At 41.1% G+C, this 14708-nt stretch overlaps 1 protein-coding gene across 2 annotated transcripts in view; it reads left to right on the top strand.

Moving 5' to 3' along the window:
* Positions 1-229: 229 nt before the first annotated feature.
* The window catches only part of TBC1D8B (TBC1 domain family member 8B), a 32909-nt gene continuing 18430 nt past the window's right edge, over positions 230-14708 (top strand). The window contains exons 1-6 of one of the 2 annotated variants that reach the window (XR_008439345.1): positions 230-423; positions 8011-8121; positions 10228-10346; positions 10958-11183; positions 12111-12351; positions 13337-13544. Coding sequence is in view for 1 of the 2 variants with exons in the window: in XM_053990021.1 (XP_053845996.1) it covers positions 294-423; positions 8011-8121; positions 10228-10346; positions 10958-11183; positions 12111-12351; positions 13337-13544 (1035 nt within the window). In the remaining variant the exon portion in view is untranslated. The remainder of the gene's footprint in view (positions 424-8010; positions 8122-10227; positions 10347-10957; positions 11184-12110; positions 12352-13336; positions 13545-14708) is intronic. The other variant, XM_053990021.1, reaches the window with a different exon arrangement.

Raw genomic sequence — 14708 nt, 5'->3', positions numbered from 1 at the left:
CCCGGATCGCCGGGCCCCGCGGCGGAACAGGCCGCCGGGGCCAAAGGGGCAGCCCCGCCCCGCCACGCGGCACGGGGCGCGCAGGACCCAACGGGAGCTGTAGTCCCGAGGCAGGGGAGCGCACAGCCGACGGGAGTTGTAGTCCTATTACAGCAGCGCAGCGCGGCCCCTTGGCGGCAAGGACTACAGCTCCCAGCATGCCTCGGTAGCCCCGCCCACCCCTGCCTGGCACCGCAGCTGCCGGCGCGGAGCGGGCACGGCGGTGGAAGCGCTGTGCCGTGAGGGGCCGCGCGATGTGGCTGAAGCCCGAGGAGGTGCTGCTGAAAAATGCCCTCAAGCTGTGGGTGCAGGAGCGCTCCAACCCGTACTTCGTGCTGCAGAGGCGGCGGGGCTATGGCGAGGAGGGCGGAGGCGGGCTGGCAGGTACTGCCCCCGTGGGGCCGGGGCAGGGCAGGAGCGGGAGGACAGCGTTCTGTCGGCCCCGGGACTCCCAGCCAGAGGGGCAGGAAGGGGACCCGCTCGAGTTCTGGAGCCCCGGACTTGCCGGGTTTCTCACGGAGCTCTTCTCGCCTTCCTTTCCCTGGGTAGCGCGGCCCCAGGGGCAGCAGAGTCCGGCGGGGACGGGCACCCGGCAGGGTTGGGCGGCTGGCGCTCTGGATGCCCGGGTCACCGGGGAACTGTGGGCAGCACAGCCCAGCCTCGGCACGGGCTGAAGAGCCTCTGCTCCAGCGGAGTCCGGCACAGCTCATGGGCAGCTTGGTGCAAGTGGACGCGTCTGAAGAAGGACTGATCTGTCTTGCTTTGTTGGCAAGATGCTCATTTACAAATCCCTTTTTCTGCGGGCGTCTGGGGCTGCTTGAAATGAACTGCTCAGGCATTTCTGATTGCTTGTTTTCAAAGCAAGCATATGATTTGATGGGCTTGTCAGCAGTGGTGGGTCAGGAAAGTGACAGAGGGGTGGGACAGGAAATTGACCATCGTATAATAAACTTTATTCCATGAGAACTTCAAGGTATGGAGTTGAGTTTCTATTTCTAATTCTTGCCTGTTTGTATCATCAGGCACTGCAGGGGCCCCAGCTACTGCTGAGACCTCTCTGATGGTGGCAGCTATTCTGACTGGAACTGAGTCCTTTATAGACTGGTGGCATCTGTCATTGACCCTGTCAAGGGGAAATGCTACAGGGAATCAGCATAAAGTCATTCCTCAGTGAGATGTGGTTCTCAAGTGTTTTGCATTTCTGTAGCTTTTCTAGGCTCTCTCTAATTTGTGTCATCCTAAAGCAAGCTATGTTCAACATAAGGCATAATTGTCTTGTGGGAACATTTATTAATTTTACTGAACAAAACCACAAGGTTCAAACTTCTGGCCAGTGAATTTCAGATATAGAAATGGCCCTTGCAGCTGGAGGTGGATCATTCTTCATTGGCATCTGAACCACTGGCAGGGCACATGAAAAGTATGAAAGAAATCATCCCAAAATCCCAGTTTACTATACATATCAGCATTATAAGCAGATAGGTAATGTCAGGCCTTGTCTTAGAACCAAGGGTGATGTATTGCAAGCTTGTGGGGATCAGGCTTGATGGCCCATTCTCTACCTTGATGTATTTGGAAGCCAAGGAAACCAAGTTGCTATGAAGGTTGACTTTCTGCATGATAAAATTCATTTAAGGACTGTGATTAAAGTGGAGCAATGAGAACTGGAATAAATTGTTCTTTTGAAAACCTCCTCATAGAGGATAGACAGCTGGGCCTCCAAGTGCCCTTTGGGTTTTGGTGAAGGTGAGGCTTCTGTAACTGCTCTCCTGTTCTTGGTGGCTGTTGACAGTGTGGGAAAAACACTCGGATGGGATAGTTGCTGTAGTATGCTTTTTTTTTGATGTGGCATTGCACATGTTATTTCTGTAACTTTTCTTGTAAATTCTTACAGATTCTTCTGTGCAAGTTATGTTTTTCCCTGGACAGAAACAAAAGGAGAGAGATGTTCTTGAATTAAAATTGTGATTAAGAAAGATTAACAAGACAGTTGCATAAAATGCAATTACATTTGTGTTTGTAGGTTTGGAAATATCCAAACCTCCTAGGTATAAGCCAGCATTGATTTGATATTGCTGCATGTCACTTGAGAAAATTAGCACTTCCTTAGGAAAAAGCAAAGCACAGCTGCTGTGTTATGAAATCATCCCAAATGTACAAATGAAATCATCCTGCTCTCCTGAAGAGTGTTTTACAGCTGGTGAGACAAGGCCCAAGGTGGCTGGCAGCACTGAGGGACTGAGTTAGGAGTGAAAGAGGGAGGCATCAGTACAAGATGAGTCATGAGGGAAGAGGGGAACAATGCCTCAGGACAGGAGTGAAAACAAAGATGGGTGGTGCTGCAGGGTTTGAATAGCACTAATGGGGACGTGGCAAAGGATTCCCATAAATACGGGAGTACAGTCGGCAAGACAGGCTTTAAGGAGGGAAATTTTGAGGAAGCAACCAGTACCTGGAGAAAGGTACAGACAAAGGAGCAAAAGATAGATGTCAACAGAGGTGCTTACCTGGAGGAAGGCTGGGAATTCTGGTGCTGTCCTAGGAATAGAATGAAGGCTGCAGTTGGATTTGTTTGTATGAGCCCTCTGGACTGACGGGAGCAGGACCAGTTTGTAGATGACACAGGGAGCTGTTATGGCTTGTGTGCACACACACACACACTTCAGAGTTTGGTTGTGTGGATGACTTGTGAACAGGTCCAGAAACACCTTGTGCTGGCCGTGCTCAGCCCTGCCTCCCTCCCTGCAGATATGTACTGCTTAGCTTTACACTTCATTCTCTGTTTTAGAGCTCCCCGAAGGATGCAGATGCTGGAACCTGTCTGAGTGGTGCTCCACTGGGTGATTGATCATACAGTGGGCTGTCCCCAAGTGTGGAGTCTGACAATGCAGCCGTGTGACCCTGTCCTTTGGTTGTTCTGTCTCCTGCAGAACCACTCTGGGAGAGCTGATCAGGTTTTCCAGAGTGGATGGATAAGAATATAGTTGTGAATATGTGTGCTGTAACTAAGGTCTAGTGAGATTAAGCATGCTGATCACAGAGCTCTAGCTTTGGTTCTAGTTTAGGAAGGACCTTGATTAGGAGATGGCTATGCTGGGAGTAGTGATGCACATGAGTATTTGGTGTCATAAAATTCCAAGTTTTCATAAATTTACAACTGAAATTTTAACAAACCAATTGCTTATTTCCTGTTTCTGCTGTTTCAATTTGCCTCTTTCTGCTTGAGAAAGATAAATAAAATGCAGCTGTGAGAGGAGAAAAACTTATCAGTGAAATAAATATATGGTTGGAACTAGCCTTCCCTGTGCCATGCTTGCTCAGAAAGGTGGGGAAAACCTGTGACTCTCCCATGTCCTGGCTCTCCTGTGGCAATTGTTGCCATCCCCAATCTGTCAAAGGCCCCTGCTGGTATTTCCACTGTTTAAAAGCTGTGGCTTGTTGGGTGGGCCATTGCTGGCCCACCATGCCCTGCATGCACAGGGGCTTGGGACAAGGGCAGACAGAGCTGGGCAGGGATGTGGGGAAATTTTCCTTCTCTGACATCTGACAGAAGGAACAATGTTGAAGTATTAGTTGTGTCTGTTAAGGTACATGTTTACATTTGGGAATGACAGGTGGAAAAAATTACCAGCGTGTGCTTCCCAGTTCCTGTCAGGCAGCTTTTTAGAAACAAAACCAAAGAGGAACTGTGATCTGCAGTACTTTTTTGTGTTCTTACCAAGCAGACCAATACTTACTTTTTTTCAGAGTTGCACTTGTAATTTTCCTTATTTCTAAGGATATCTTTCTTGCTGCATAGAGGCAAGGTTGGACACACACCTAAGTTTGAGTTACTGTGTTACTGTTTTCTTCCCTGAGTCGTAACCACTGACCATAACACACTTGAATTATTATAAATGGAGATGAAATCTTTTGGCTCTGAAGGCTTAAACTGATGTGTTATTTGTCTGAATTATCTTAGAACATTCCCATCTCAGCCCATGCTCGTTATTTCCTTAATCATGAAATCAAGTTCACTTACAAAATAAAATTAAGCCAGAAAATAGTTCTGTGCTTAATTTGAGGATGTCGGAAAAGGAGTATTATTTACAAGTTGGCATTCCTGTATTTTAAATCAAATACACATAGATGATACCATTTTATGGTTTATATTATTGAAAGCTGGGGCTTCAGTCATTTTTGTTTTTTAAAGATTGAACCAAAATGCTCTATAAAAGTAGTTGCTGTTACAGAAAGAAGCTTTATCCTGTCACTGTAAAGAAATATTTGCTGTTATGTTTCTCCCCTGATACTGCATCCTTGTCATGGTTTTGCATGGGAGACATTTAGGGAATGTACTGGAGAAGCCTTAATAGAAGCTACAGAGCATCTGCTAAGTTAGGCTGGTAGTTTTGGTTCCAGTGGACCTTCATTTCTGGGCTTTTGATGCATTTTTTCTCCCTCTGTCCTGCTGGGGAGCAGGATGATAGAGCACCTTGGTGGGCACATGACATCCAGCAAGGGCCAACCCACTACAGCTGCCTGTCACAAACTTGATTGTTTTACAGTGGTTTTTCTGCTCTGATTAGGCTGTGAGTTCTTCAGATTGTAGAAGGGAGCAGTTTTTGCTGGAATGGAATTGGGTATAGCTGCAGAATGTCACTTTCTGTAGTTTTTGCCATTCATGAAGAGCTTTTACAGTATTTTCCAGAAACTTTTTTTAAATGATGATATAAATAAACTAAAAGTGAGAACTCAGTTGTAGACCAATATGCTGTTATATTGGTCAATATGTAGACCATATATGCTTTCCAAAATCCTTGCTGCAATGGGGCTGCCCTGTGTGGTGCTTAATAGAACATTTCTGTTTGTAAGGAACCCTTACATTCTTAAATATTTTATGTTCCTTAACACTTTGAATGTAGCAAATCAGGAGTCTGTCTGATCCAGTTTTAATATAATTAATTGTTGACCTCAAAGGCACTGTTATGCATTAGAGGAGAGACCAGGCCTGTGCTAACTTTGCTTCAAAAGAACAGTGCTCTTTTAAAAAAAGACAGAAGCATGTTTTCTTTGTTTCTGATTTTTCATCAGTAAAGGGAAACTGATATTGTTTTCCTATCCTTTGTGGGACTAGTATAATGCAGTAGTCAAATTGCTATAAATAAAGTAGATCCTTAGAAATAAAAAAGCTGTAACTGATGCTGTTCCAAGAGAAGAAAATAAAAATCTTGGGGATTGTGGTTTGAAAAGGGCCAAAAAAAAGCGCACCAATATTAGTATTCTCTTGGTGTACTTGGTGAAATAAATACAGAAGGACAAAGTTGTGTTGACCCCAAATGGCAAATGCTGGGCAGTTGTTAACATGTACTGTCAGTTGGTATGTGCCCTAAATTGGTACAACTGAGAGCAAAATTCAGTGCTGATGTTTTGTGGTACCTCTCTGAGCTAATGCTGATATTTTTCTAACCAAGTATTTTAGAGACATCTTGGGAATGACACATCTGTATTTCAAAGCTATTCTGAATCCTTGCCCTTTATTTTGGTTTCTAGGGTATTTTACCCTATTTACTGAAGCATCTAGGTTATTTCCCAGTGGTTTTACTCAGGCAGCTATGAAACTGAAAATGTTTTTTAAAATCAGAGCCTTTTTTCCGTATAAATGTACATCACTTTTCATAGATACAGCTGAAGTCGTTCTCTGAGCAAAGCAGGAAGATGATTAGGTGGAATCCCCAGGAAAAACTCTAGTTTTAAGCAGAGATGAAAGCAGGTGACCCTCTGTAAGTTGTCCCTTGGTTCCCATTGGGAAATAGCAATCCGAGGGAGTGCCTGGGGAGAAACACACAAGGGTTTAGCAACCCTGACTAATAATGCAGTATTCCAAACATTGGCAGCTCGTAGAGGATTTTCAGGACTAGGATGAGAAGATGAGTGAGCCTCTGCTTGTTCCTCACAGTTATGGCAGTCTCCATAGTCATGGAATTAGTTTGTACTGTACTGTTTATTGCCTTAGGCTCAAACCTGTAGTCTGCATCCCATTCATGACTTGTGGCAATGCTGAGGTGATGGATACTCACCTGGTACAGTTCATTGTGTCTCAAATCTGATGACCTTCCAAGGAGACAGGAGCTGTGATGGCATTTTGAGGAGTGCTGCTTTCTAGTGCACTGTGGTAACCATTGGCTCAAGCTGAGCTAGCCTTATAAATGGTGAATAATGTCCTTGTACTGTATATTATAACAGAAAATGTTATTAGGAGATTTGTGAATGAAATAATGCAATGTTTGCTGAAGCAAAGCCATCTTTGAGATCAGCTCAGTGTCATGACTCATTCAGTAAGCAAAAGCTGCTTAAACAGACATAAATTTGTTACTTATTCAATGTCTGTCTTCAGTCAGGAACTGCAAAATAATTCTACTTTCCAACAGCAATTTACAATCTGTTAATTGCAGACAAGACCAGAGATGTAATGTACTGCTCTGTGTTTTTTTTTTTTTGTTTGTTTGTTTTTTGTTTTTTTTTTTTTGTTTTGTTTTTTTTGTTTTGTTTTTCTTGTTGTTGGTTTTGGGGTATTTTTTGTGGTTTGTTGTAATTATTTACTTCCATGTTTTTGAGGAGAAGCAAAAACATTTGAAACTTGAATAGCTACAGTGAGGTAGTCCCACAGGCTCTATGCTGAAAGTGTATCCTCAGGAAAACCATGCTCTGAGGATGAGTGTCTAGACTTACAAATTTTGCTTTATTTTGTTTCCTTTTATTCTTTCACAATTTCTATTTTTCAGAATTTGGGAGGGAGTTAATGGAAAGAAAGTGAAACCCAAAGTACCAAAGCAGCCAACCTAAAAATTCCAAAATAACTTTTGAGGGATGCATTTGAAGTTGTCGAAATCTAGTACTTCTACAGAATATTAAAAACTAAAATAAAAAAAATCATTTTCCGTTAAACAGGGAAGGGTATGTAAAGATATAAAGGTTCTATAAGGGCTGTGTTAGTTTTGTATTCCAGCTCTCTACTGCCATTTATTGGGGATGCTTTGCCTCCATGATCTCAACAGGTTTCTGAAACAGACTTTACAGCAGCTCTTTGAGTAATTGCGTCATGATTTTTTGGGCAATCTCATATCTTATTTTTCTGTTCTTCTGTAGGAGACCAAGAGCCCAGTGTGATTACTTTGGTAACTTTGCTTCAGTTGAATTTTCTGTTTCTGTGGCCATGTTAGAAGGGTGCAAACATAGGAAATGCAGGAAAGAAGCATAAGATCCTGTTGATTGTATTTTTGTTTCTGTTGTAACAAGAAAAGATTTTTTGGTGCATCAGGAACTAAAAGTTTCAGTTGTTTCTTCAGTATTGATTTTTCTTCTTTTAGAATTTCCTGATTTTTAGATTTTGAAGGATCAGTTAAGATATCTGGGCTAATATCTTTATTACTGCACAGTGAGAGAGAATGATTTTGAGTCATTATGAAATGTGCCCTCATTTTCCCAGACAACGTTTTTGTCCTGGTTCTGGAGAGATGAAATTTCTCTTTTTAGTGAAATTAGTATATTTTCATCTGAACTTTATTTAATGGGAGCTAATTCAATACTTAGTGGCAGGGAGGTGACAGCCAATTATGGTCTTGAAGGGCTCTTTCCTGTGCCTGGAAAACAGAACAACAATAAATGACTAATTAAGAGGTAGTTCAATTACTGGTTGTGCTCACTGAAGGCTGGGACTGCCTTGTTACAGTTCTGGTTGTGCTCTGGTTTCACATTCTGCATGGCTATCACTTCCACAGGGGCCATCTCAAGAAACTTCTTCACCCTCATTTGTGCCTCATGGCTTTTACTGGAACTACTTTGTGTTCTTCTCATTTGTGCTTCTTATTTTCTCAGAGTTCATTAGTCCTTACTTGGGCAGCATTCTTGTTCCCCAAGAAATGAATCAGTGAGTGTGTGTTTCAGAACTGGAGGTTCACTGTGCTGTGTACATTTTCTTGGACACAACAGGTCTCCTTGTGGGAACACTGGATGCAGTGTTGGACTCCACGTCGAAAGTCGCCCCGTTCCGCATCCTGCATCAGACCCCCGACTCCCAGGTCTACTGGTCCATCGCGTGCGGTACGTACCGTGCTCTGGGAGCCAGCCAGGTCCACAGAGTGCAAAGGAGGGTGCAAAGTGTGCCATCCATTTTTGGCTTAATCCTCTCACATCGTTACTCATTCTCATGACCTCTAAATGGTTAAAAAGCATTTGCAAGCCTGAGCTTGACAGCAGAGTGTGGTTCCAGTTTTTCAGAATAGATCTGTGGACTCTTCCTATTACACCTTCTGATTGCCTGCTTTCTGCAGGAGCCCTTCAGGTACCAAAGCCTTTGGGCACTGTTACAGTGACAGAGGCACAATCTTTTCTTTTGTAAGGTGCAAGGATAACTTGACGCAGTTCAGGATGGACTCCCAGGATCATCTTATTCCAAAGTGTGCTGTAGGTAGGAGTAACAGTAGATGCTTATCCTAATATTTTTGTTTACTTTGTCTCTGCATGTTAAAACATGCAAGTTCACAGTCATGGTCAGAGCTAAATTCTTCCTTGTGTTTGTTGCTCTTTTAGTATAAGTTCTATCTCTTTCTCATGTTGTGTTATTAATCAATATGGAATGGAAAAGTAAGTACAGATTTATTCTTGTAGCTTTAATTTAATGTAATTGCATGTCACTTTAAAAGGGCATCCTTAAAAAATTTGAACAGTTTGTAAATTGACAATAAATAACATTTCAGGGCCACTGCTGAAGAAGTCAGACCTGGTGACAGGCTATCAAAAAAGTACTTTAATATGTATGTTGGAAGTGTACTCTGGGGAATTCTACTGCCATCAGGTCACGCCTTGGGAAAATACAAAGGGTAATCTTCATTTTAGGACTGAATTTATATAGATTCTGTGCTGCATATATATGCTTTACAACAGAAAGCTACATAATATAATTGTCCTAATTGTGTTAGACTGTTTCTTCTGTGAAGAAATTGAAGAGATGACACTTTGTTCCTGCTATTACATATTAAGGGTCTGAAACAGTGTTCCTAAACCATTTAAACAATTACAAAAAAGTTTCATTATTTCTGGGTGACCTCTTTGCCTCTGGTTCACATTGTGACTCAAATAATTGGCCTACATGTGTAGTCTGAGAAAAAGAACTACTTTTGCAATGTAATTGCTATGTTAATTACTCTTCATATAATTTAAGTGTTGCTGCAAATCCACACAGTGTAATGCAGCCTGACTATTTAACTATATTTAGAGCAATTTCTATTAATTCACAAGGCCACTTTAATTCCGTGGGGTCCATTGAACGTTGGTTAATTACCCTTTATAAAATAAGCTGAGAAAAAAGCAATTGTTCAAGGTGTGTTCTTGCTTGAGGGTATCAACAGTATGTGCTCCCTCTGCTTGCTTTGACTGGTAAGCATTCTTGTGGAGGGTCAAGCTGCCAATTAATTTATATTCTAGAATGCCTTTATTCAAACCTATGTAAGTTCTTTCACTCTCCCTGTCCCCCAGCATCTGATGGGGAGCCACTTTCTTTAAAGCACTGACTCTGTTTTGAATTTGTTGAAACCCCGCGTTTTCACTCGTGGCATGTCAGTCCTTGCTGCCTCCCTGGTTCCAGTGATGTTTGCTTTACATCCTCACATGTGTAAGGGATTTTGCACAGCAGGACTTAGTCTTGAAGTTCTGCTCTGGAAACTGTTGTGGGCCAGTGATCAAAGCTGAGGATATCAAAGGCACAGATTTAATTTCCTGCTGAGCCTCATGGGTTTGGTCTCACATTTCCCACATTCTGGCCTGTTAAACTGGGAGTGTTGCAGTGGTGCTGTGCTGCCTGTGTTGGGGAGGTGCTGCTGACAGGAAGGAACTGTCAGTCCAACTCAGGCTTCAGCACTGAGCCACATAATGTTGACAAAGCTGAGATGCTTTTGGGTTTAATGGCCAGAAATAGAGCTGCATAAAGGACTTGAAAGATAAAAACACAGCAGTGCATATGTTTCATGTACACTGAATACGTTTTCAGTGTTCACAAGAGGTAATAAGAAATTTAAGACTTGTGATTTTGACTTGTGTATCTAAATTGCTCTGTGACTCGGGAATTTGCTAAGTATTCCCTTGATGAATAGTTTTGGTGAAATGATTGAAGTCTGTCCTAATTTAAAGCAATACTTTCTTTTTCAATAGGATCCAGCAGAGAAGAAATAACAGAACATTGGGAGTGGTTAGAGCACAATGTTATGAAGACTTTATCAGTATTTGATTCAAATGAAGACATTACGAGCTTTGTCCAGGGAAAGATAAGAGTAAGTAACAGGCATAATTGGGAAAAGCTAAGTATTCTTTTTCCTTTAACTGTACACAAATAATACATTCTCTGTAGAATATTCCAGGACAGCATTGTAATGCTGCCTATTCTGATTGAGTAGTATGTGACTGTTCACTTTAACATGTGCCATTGTTCCTGTGTCTCTGCCCCACAACTAAGTAGGATTGTTGGACATAAACTCCACTTAATAAATGACACATCAAATGCCTTTAGATAGTGGTCTAAGACTGTTGATAAATTATTTCACAGTAAGTTTAACAGTGCCTGGGAAGCATATGGTCTATTTTTTTTTTTTTCTCTATATTTGCTCTCAGAAACTCTTGGGATTAAGTGAAGAAAATATGTCTGTTTCAGAAGAGGAGACACAGGAATGTGTGTCTTGCCTAAGCTGTGTCAGAGACTTGGTGGATGAGTCTGAAACAGCACATTTTATTTATGACCTATGATTTGATCCTCAGACTCTACTTTGCCTTCTAAAACTTACTCTCCTGTTGGGAGAACAGGAACTGTGCTGTGTGCATGCAGGTGCATATATGACAACCACCCACATGGACACATGCATAAAGTAATGTGATTTTTTTGTTGTAGGGTTTGATTGCTGAAGAGGGAAAAGATTCTTTTGTAAGAGAAGATGACCCTGAGAAGTTTCGTGAAGGTCTTATGAAGTTTGAGAAGTGTTTTGGATTACCAGAGCAGGAGAAGTTAATTACCTATTACTCGTGCAGCTACTGGAAGGGCAGAGTGCCCTGTCAAGGATGGCTGTACCTTAGTACCAACTTCCTTAGCTTCTACTCGTTTTTGCTTGGAGCAGAAAGTAAGTAAGCCTTGATGCTGAGCTGTGTCCCTTCATGCTTCATTGCTCATCTTTCAGATTAGGAGGAATTCTTCCTGTGTCCTAAGGGAGCTATTTTGCCATGTGAGCAGATGTCAACAGAGATGAGCAGAAACTGCAAACATAATTTATGGAAATGCATACATTTGTGTAAGATACTACTCAATATCCATTATTATGCTTCCTTAATTGAAGCTTCAGAGAGAAGGCAGACTTCCAGAAGTTGACTGCAGCTAAAAGTTGTCCATCATCTTTAGTTCATGTTGCAATATTAACTCTATGAGGATTACAGTTATTTCTTCACACACAGGCTTAATATTTCACATGGGTGCACTACACACTGGTGATCACTGCACAAAACTTTTTTTTCCCTGTGTAACATTAGTTTGAAATGCTCAAACAAATGTCTCTAATAGTGTGTACTATACTGTATTTACATGAAAAATGGAAAACATACAGAAAATAGGATCATTTCAAAGCTGATTTTGATCTGTGTTGAGAGATGCCATGCCTACAGGGCACAGTTCCTCTACATGTCAATACATGATGGATTTAAGAAGCCCTATTGGTGACCTGTTGGAGGGGGTTGGCTTGTATGATGGTGTTTGTTTGGTGTTTGCAGTTTCACATAAGAGCATGGAAAAGGTGATGTCAACTTGTGTTGTCATACATGGTCTGTGTTTTAATGTTCTTCTATGAAATTCTTTCCAATGGAATTAATTTTTAGGAAATAGGAATAGAATGCATTTTGTGCTTATTAGTTTACAGTCCTTTCCAAGTGTGTTATCATTTGACTATGTTGTTTAATTATACTTTATTAGAACTGCTACTACTGCATTTCTTTTTTAATATTTTAGTACAGGCATATATTGAGAACTGACTCACATGTCCTTACCCTTTTATTTTCAGTAAAACTTATTATCTCCTGGGATGAAATATCAAAACTTGAGAAAACTTCCAATGTGATTCTGACAGAGAGCATTCATGTGTGCTCCCATGGGGAAGATCATTATTTTTCCATGTTTTTGCACATTAGTGAAACATTCCTTCTCATGGAGCAGCTGGCAAACTATGCAGTTAGAAGACTTTTTGACAAGGAGACATTTGAGAATGATCCAGTCCTTCACGACCCTCTGCAGATCACCAAGAGGTAACGCATTGCTTTTAGTTTATCTGTTCTGGGCCCAGTATTTATTTAGGCAAAAGAGGAAGAGAATCCTTGTCTCAATGAGATTGTAAATATTAGCAAAGCTGATATTTTCTTAACCAAGTGTCTCATTAAAATGTTGGACCAAAGCCATGTGAAGCATTGTAATTTGTTGTTACTTGTGAGGATCCAAAGTCTGTATGAAGGCAGGAGGTGATCAAATCTTCAGTGCTGGTTTTCCAACTAAAAGGTTTATATTAGTTTGAATTTTGAAAAGGCGTTCTTGCAGCATTTAGGATTAGAAAATTCAGATTAGAGCTACAGTGTCTCCAGAGATACCTGATGAAGAAGGATAAGGTGGGGAAGAAACCATTTAATAGACATGGCTTTCCTGAGGTACAGCATTATTTTGGGTGGTGGGAAAGACATGAATACCAGTAACTTAATGGTTAAGGTCCTTCCTTTTCCTTTGATTCCTCAGTTTCGTAGCAATGCTGGAAAGGGATGCTGCTCTACAACTAAAATACTGTATCTGGCTGCAGCTATCTGTGAAAAATTAGCCCCTGGCAGATGTTTACAACATGTGCTACATTTCTAGCTAATTAACCCTCTGTCAAGCCAAAACTTGTTCTAGTTTTAAATGGATTATTCTGGTGTGTGGAGAGACAGAGCACATAATGCTATTAATATCTTTTCTGCACTACCTGTAGGCCCTGTTGTGCTCTACCGTGTAAGAACATTATTGAATCTGGTCTTGTTTAGTGATGTATTTAAATACTTTGTTAGGTGGATGTACAGGTAGGTGTGGTCCTGCCCTTTGTTGCCTCTTCAAGAAAAACATTGAACCCTCCAAACTGATTATGGGAGAGGAGAACATGATATTTTACTGTCTTTTCCCAAGATATTTTTGACTTTTGTATTTGCAAAGACATTTAAAACGTAATTTTTCTTTTCTCTTTCTTACCAATGTGTTATGTTTTTATTCCAGAGGCCTGGAGAGCCATGCCCACAGTAAACATTTTAGTGCATTCTTCAGGCTACCTAAAGAAGAGACCTTGAAGGAAGTTCATGAGTGCTTCTTATGGGTTCCTTTCAGTCATTATAACACCCATGGGAAAATGTGCATTTCAGAAAACTACATCTGCTTTGCCAGCCAGGATGGCAGCCTGTGCAGTGTAATCATTCCATTGAGAGAGGTAATGCAAATTACAAATCACTCACTTATACCAGCAGTTTTGCACTTGTGTAGTTTAATGCCAGTTTAGCAGATTTTCATTAGAATCTCCTTATTTTATGTGATGTCAGGTATTTCCCCCTACCCTGGACATTACATGTAGGAATTGTTTGTAGGTTTTTGGAACTGCTTTCATGTTTCAGACTTGTTTCTCTGTCTTCTTTCCATTTTCTATTTACTCTTATTTCTGTAGCTTGGTACAGAATCCAAATTTTTTAACACTTTCTTTTATTAAAGGAAAAAACTTTTTCTTAGTACTTGTAGGTGAGTTAATGAGACATTCTCAAGGTAAGAAGTAAAGAACTGTAGTGGGTAGAGGACTTTGAAGATCAATAATCATGCTGCTGTGTTTCTCAGTTCAGTAGTGCAGTTTTTTGCAGCAGTTGAGCAGTGCTGTCTGTTCAAAAGTCTAGGAAAATCCAGTTGTGAGCAAGCAAGTAGCAATGCCATTATAGCTGATAATCTCAACAGACTATAAGGACAGAATAAAGACCATATAGCAAAGGGCACAGCTTTGGAATTTCAAGAGAGTACTATAGTATACTGCAGAAAAACTTCTGGAAAAAAAAACCAACCAACCCTCTTCATTTCTGTCTTGACTTCATGTGATCTGGGACATTGCCACATTTCAGTTGTCCAGCGTTAAAAGCTTTTCATCAACACCAGACACATTTTACAATAGCCTACAAATAAGCCGGGTTCTGTAATTGCTCTGTAATTGCTTTACATGCTCTGTGTACACACTAACATAAGACACCTGACATAGGGGTGAGCTGTACTAATCTCAGCAGTACATTTGGTGTTCCCCACCTACATATAACAATATATTTGATTACCTCTAAATAGTGCTGCAAACAATAGAGACTTCCATAACATAAGAGGCTGTGTTAAAGGAGCTGACTCTAAATTTATTCTTGTGGACTGTCAGACCCTAACTATTTATTCTGCAGGACTTGCCTCATTTCAGTTGTCTTTCCTTCTTTACCTCTAACAGTGTGCTCAGTGGTTTTCCATTCTTTACCTTTAACAACATGAATACATCAGCAATGCCAGCCAGTCTAGATTCTCATGATTGTCACACTTGAACTTGCATGATTAAACTGTTTTAACTGCTCTAGTCTGTAAG

This window comes from Vidua macroura, chromosome 14 (assembly GCF_024509145.1).
Source record: "Vidua macroura isolate BioBank_ID:100142 chromosome 14, ASM2450914v1, whole genome shotgun sequence".
Classification (NCBI taxonomy): domain Eukaryota; kingdom Metazoa; phylum Chordata; class Aves; order Passeriformes; family Viduidae; genus Vidua; species Vidua macroura.
Note: the sequence above shows the minus strand (reverse complement) of the source record. Positions and strands in the feature narration are given on the sequence as shown.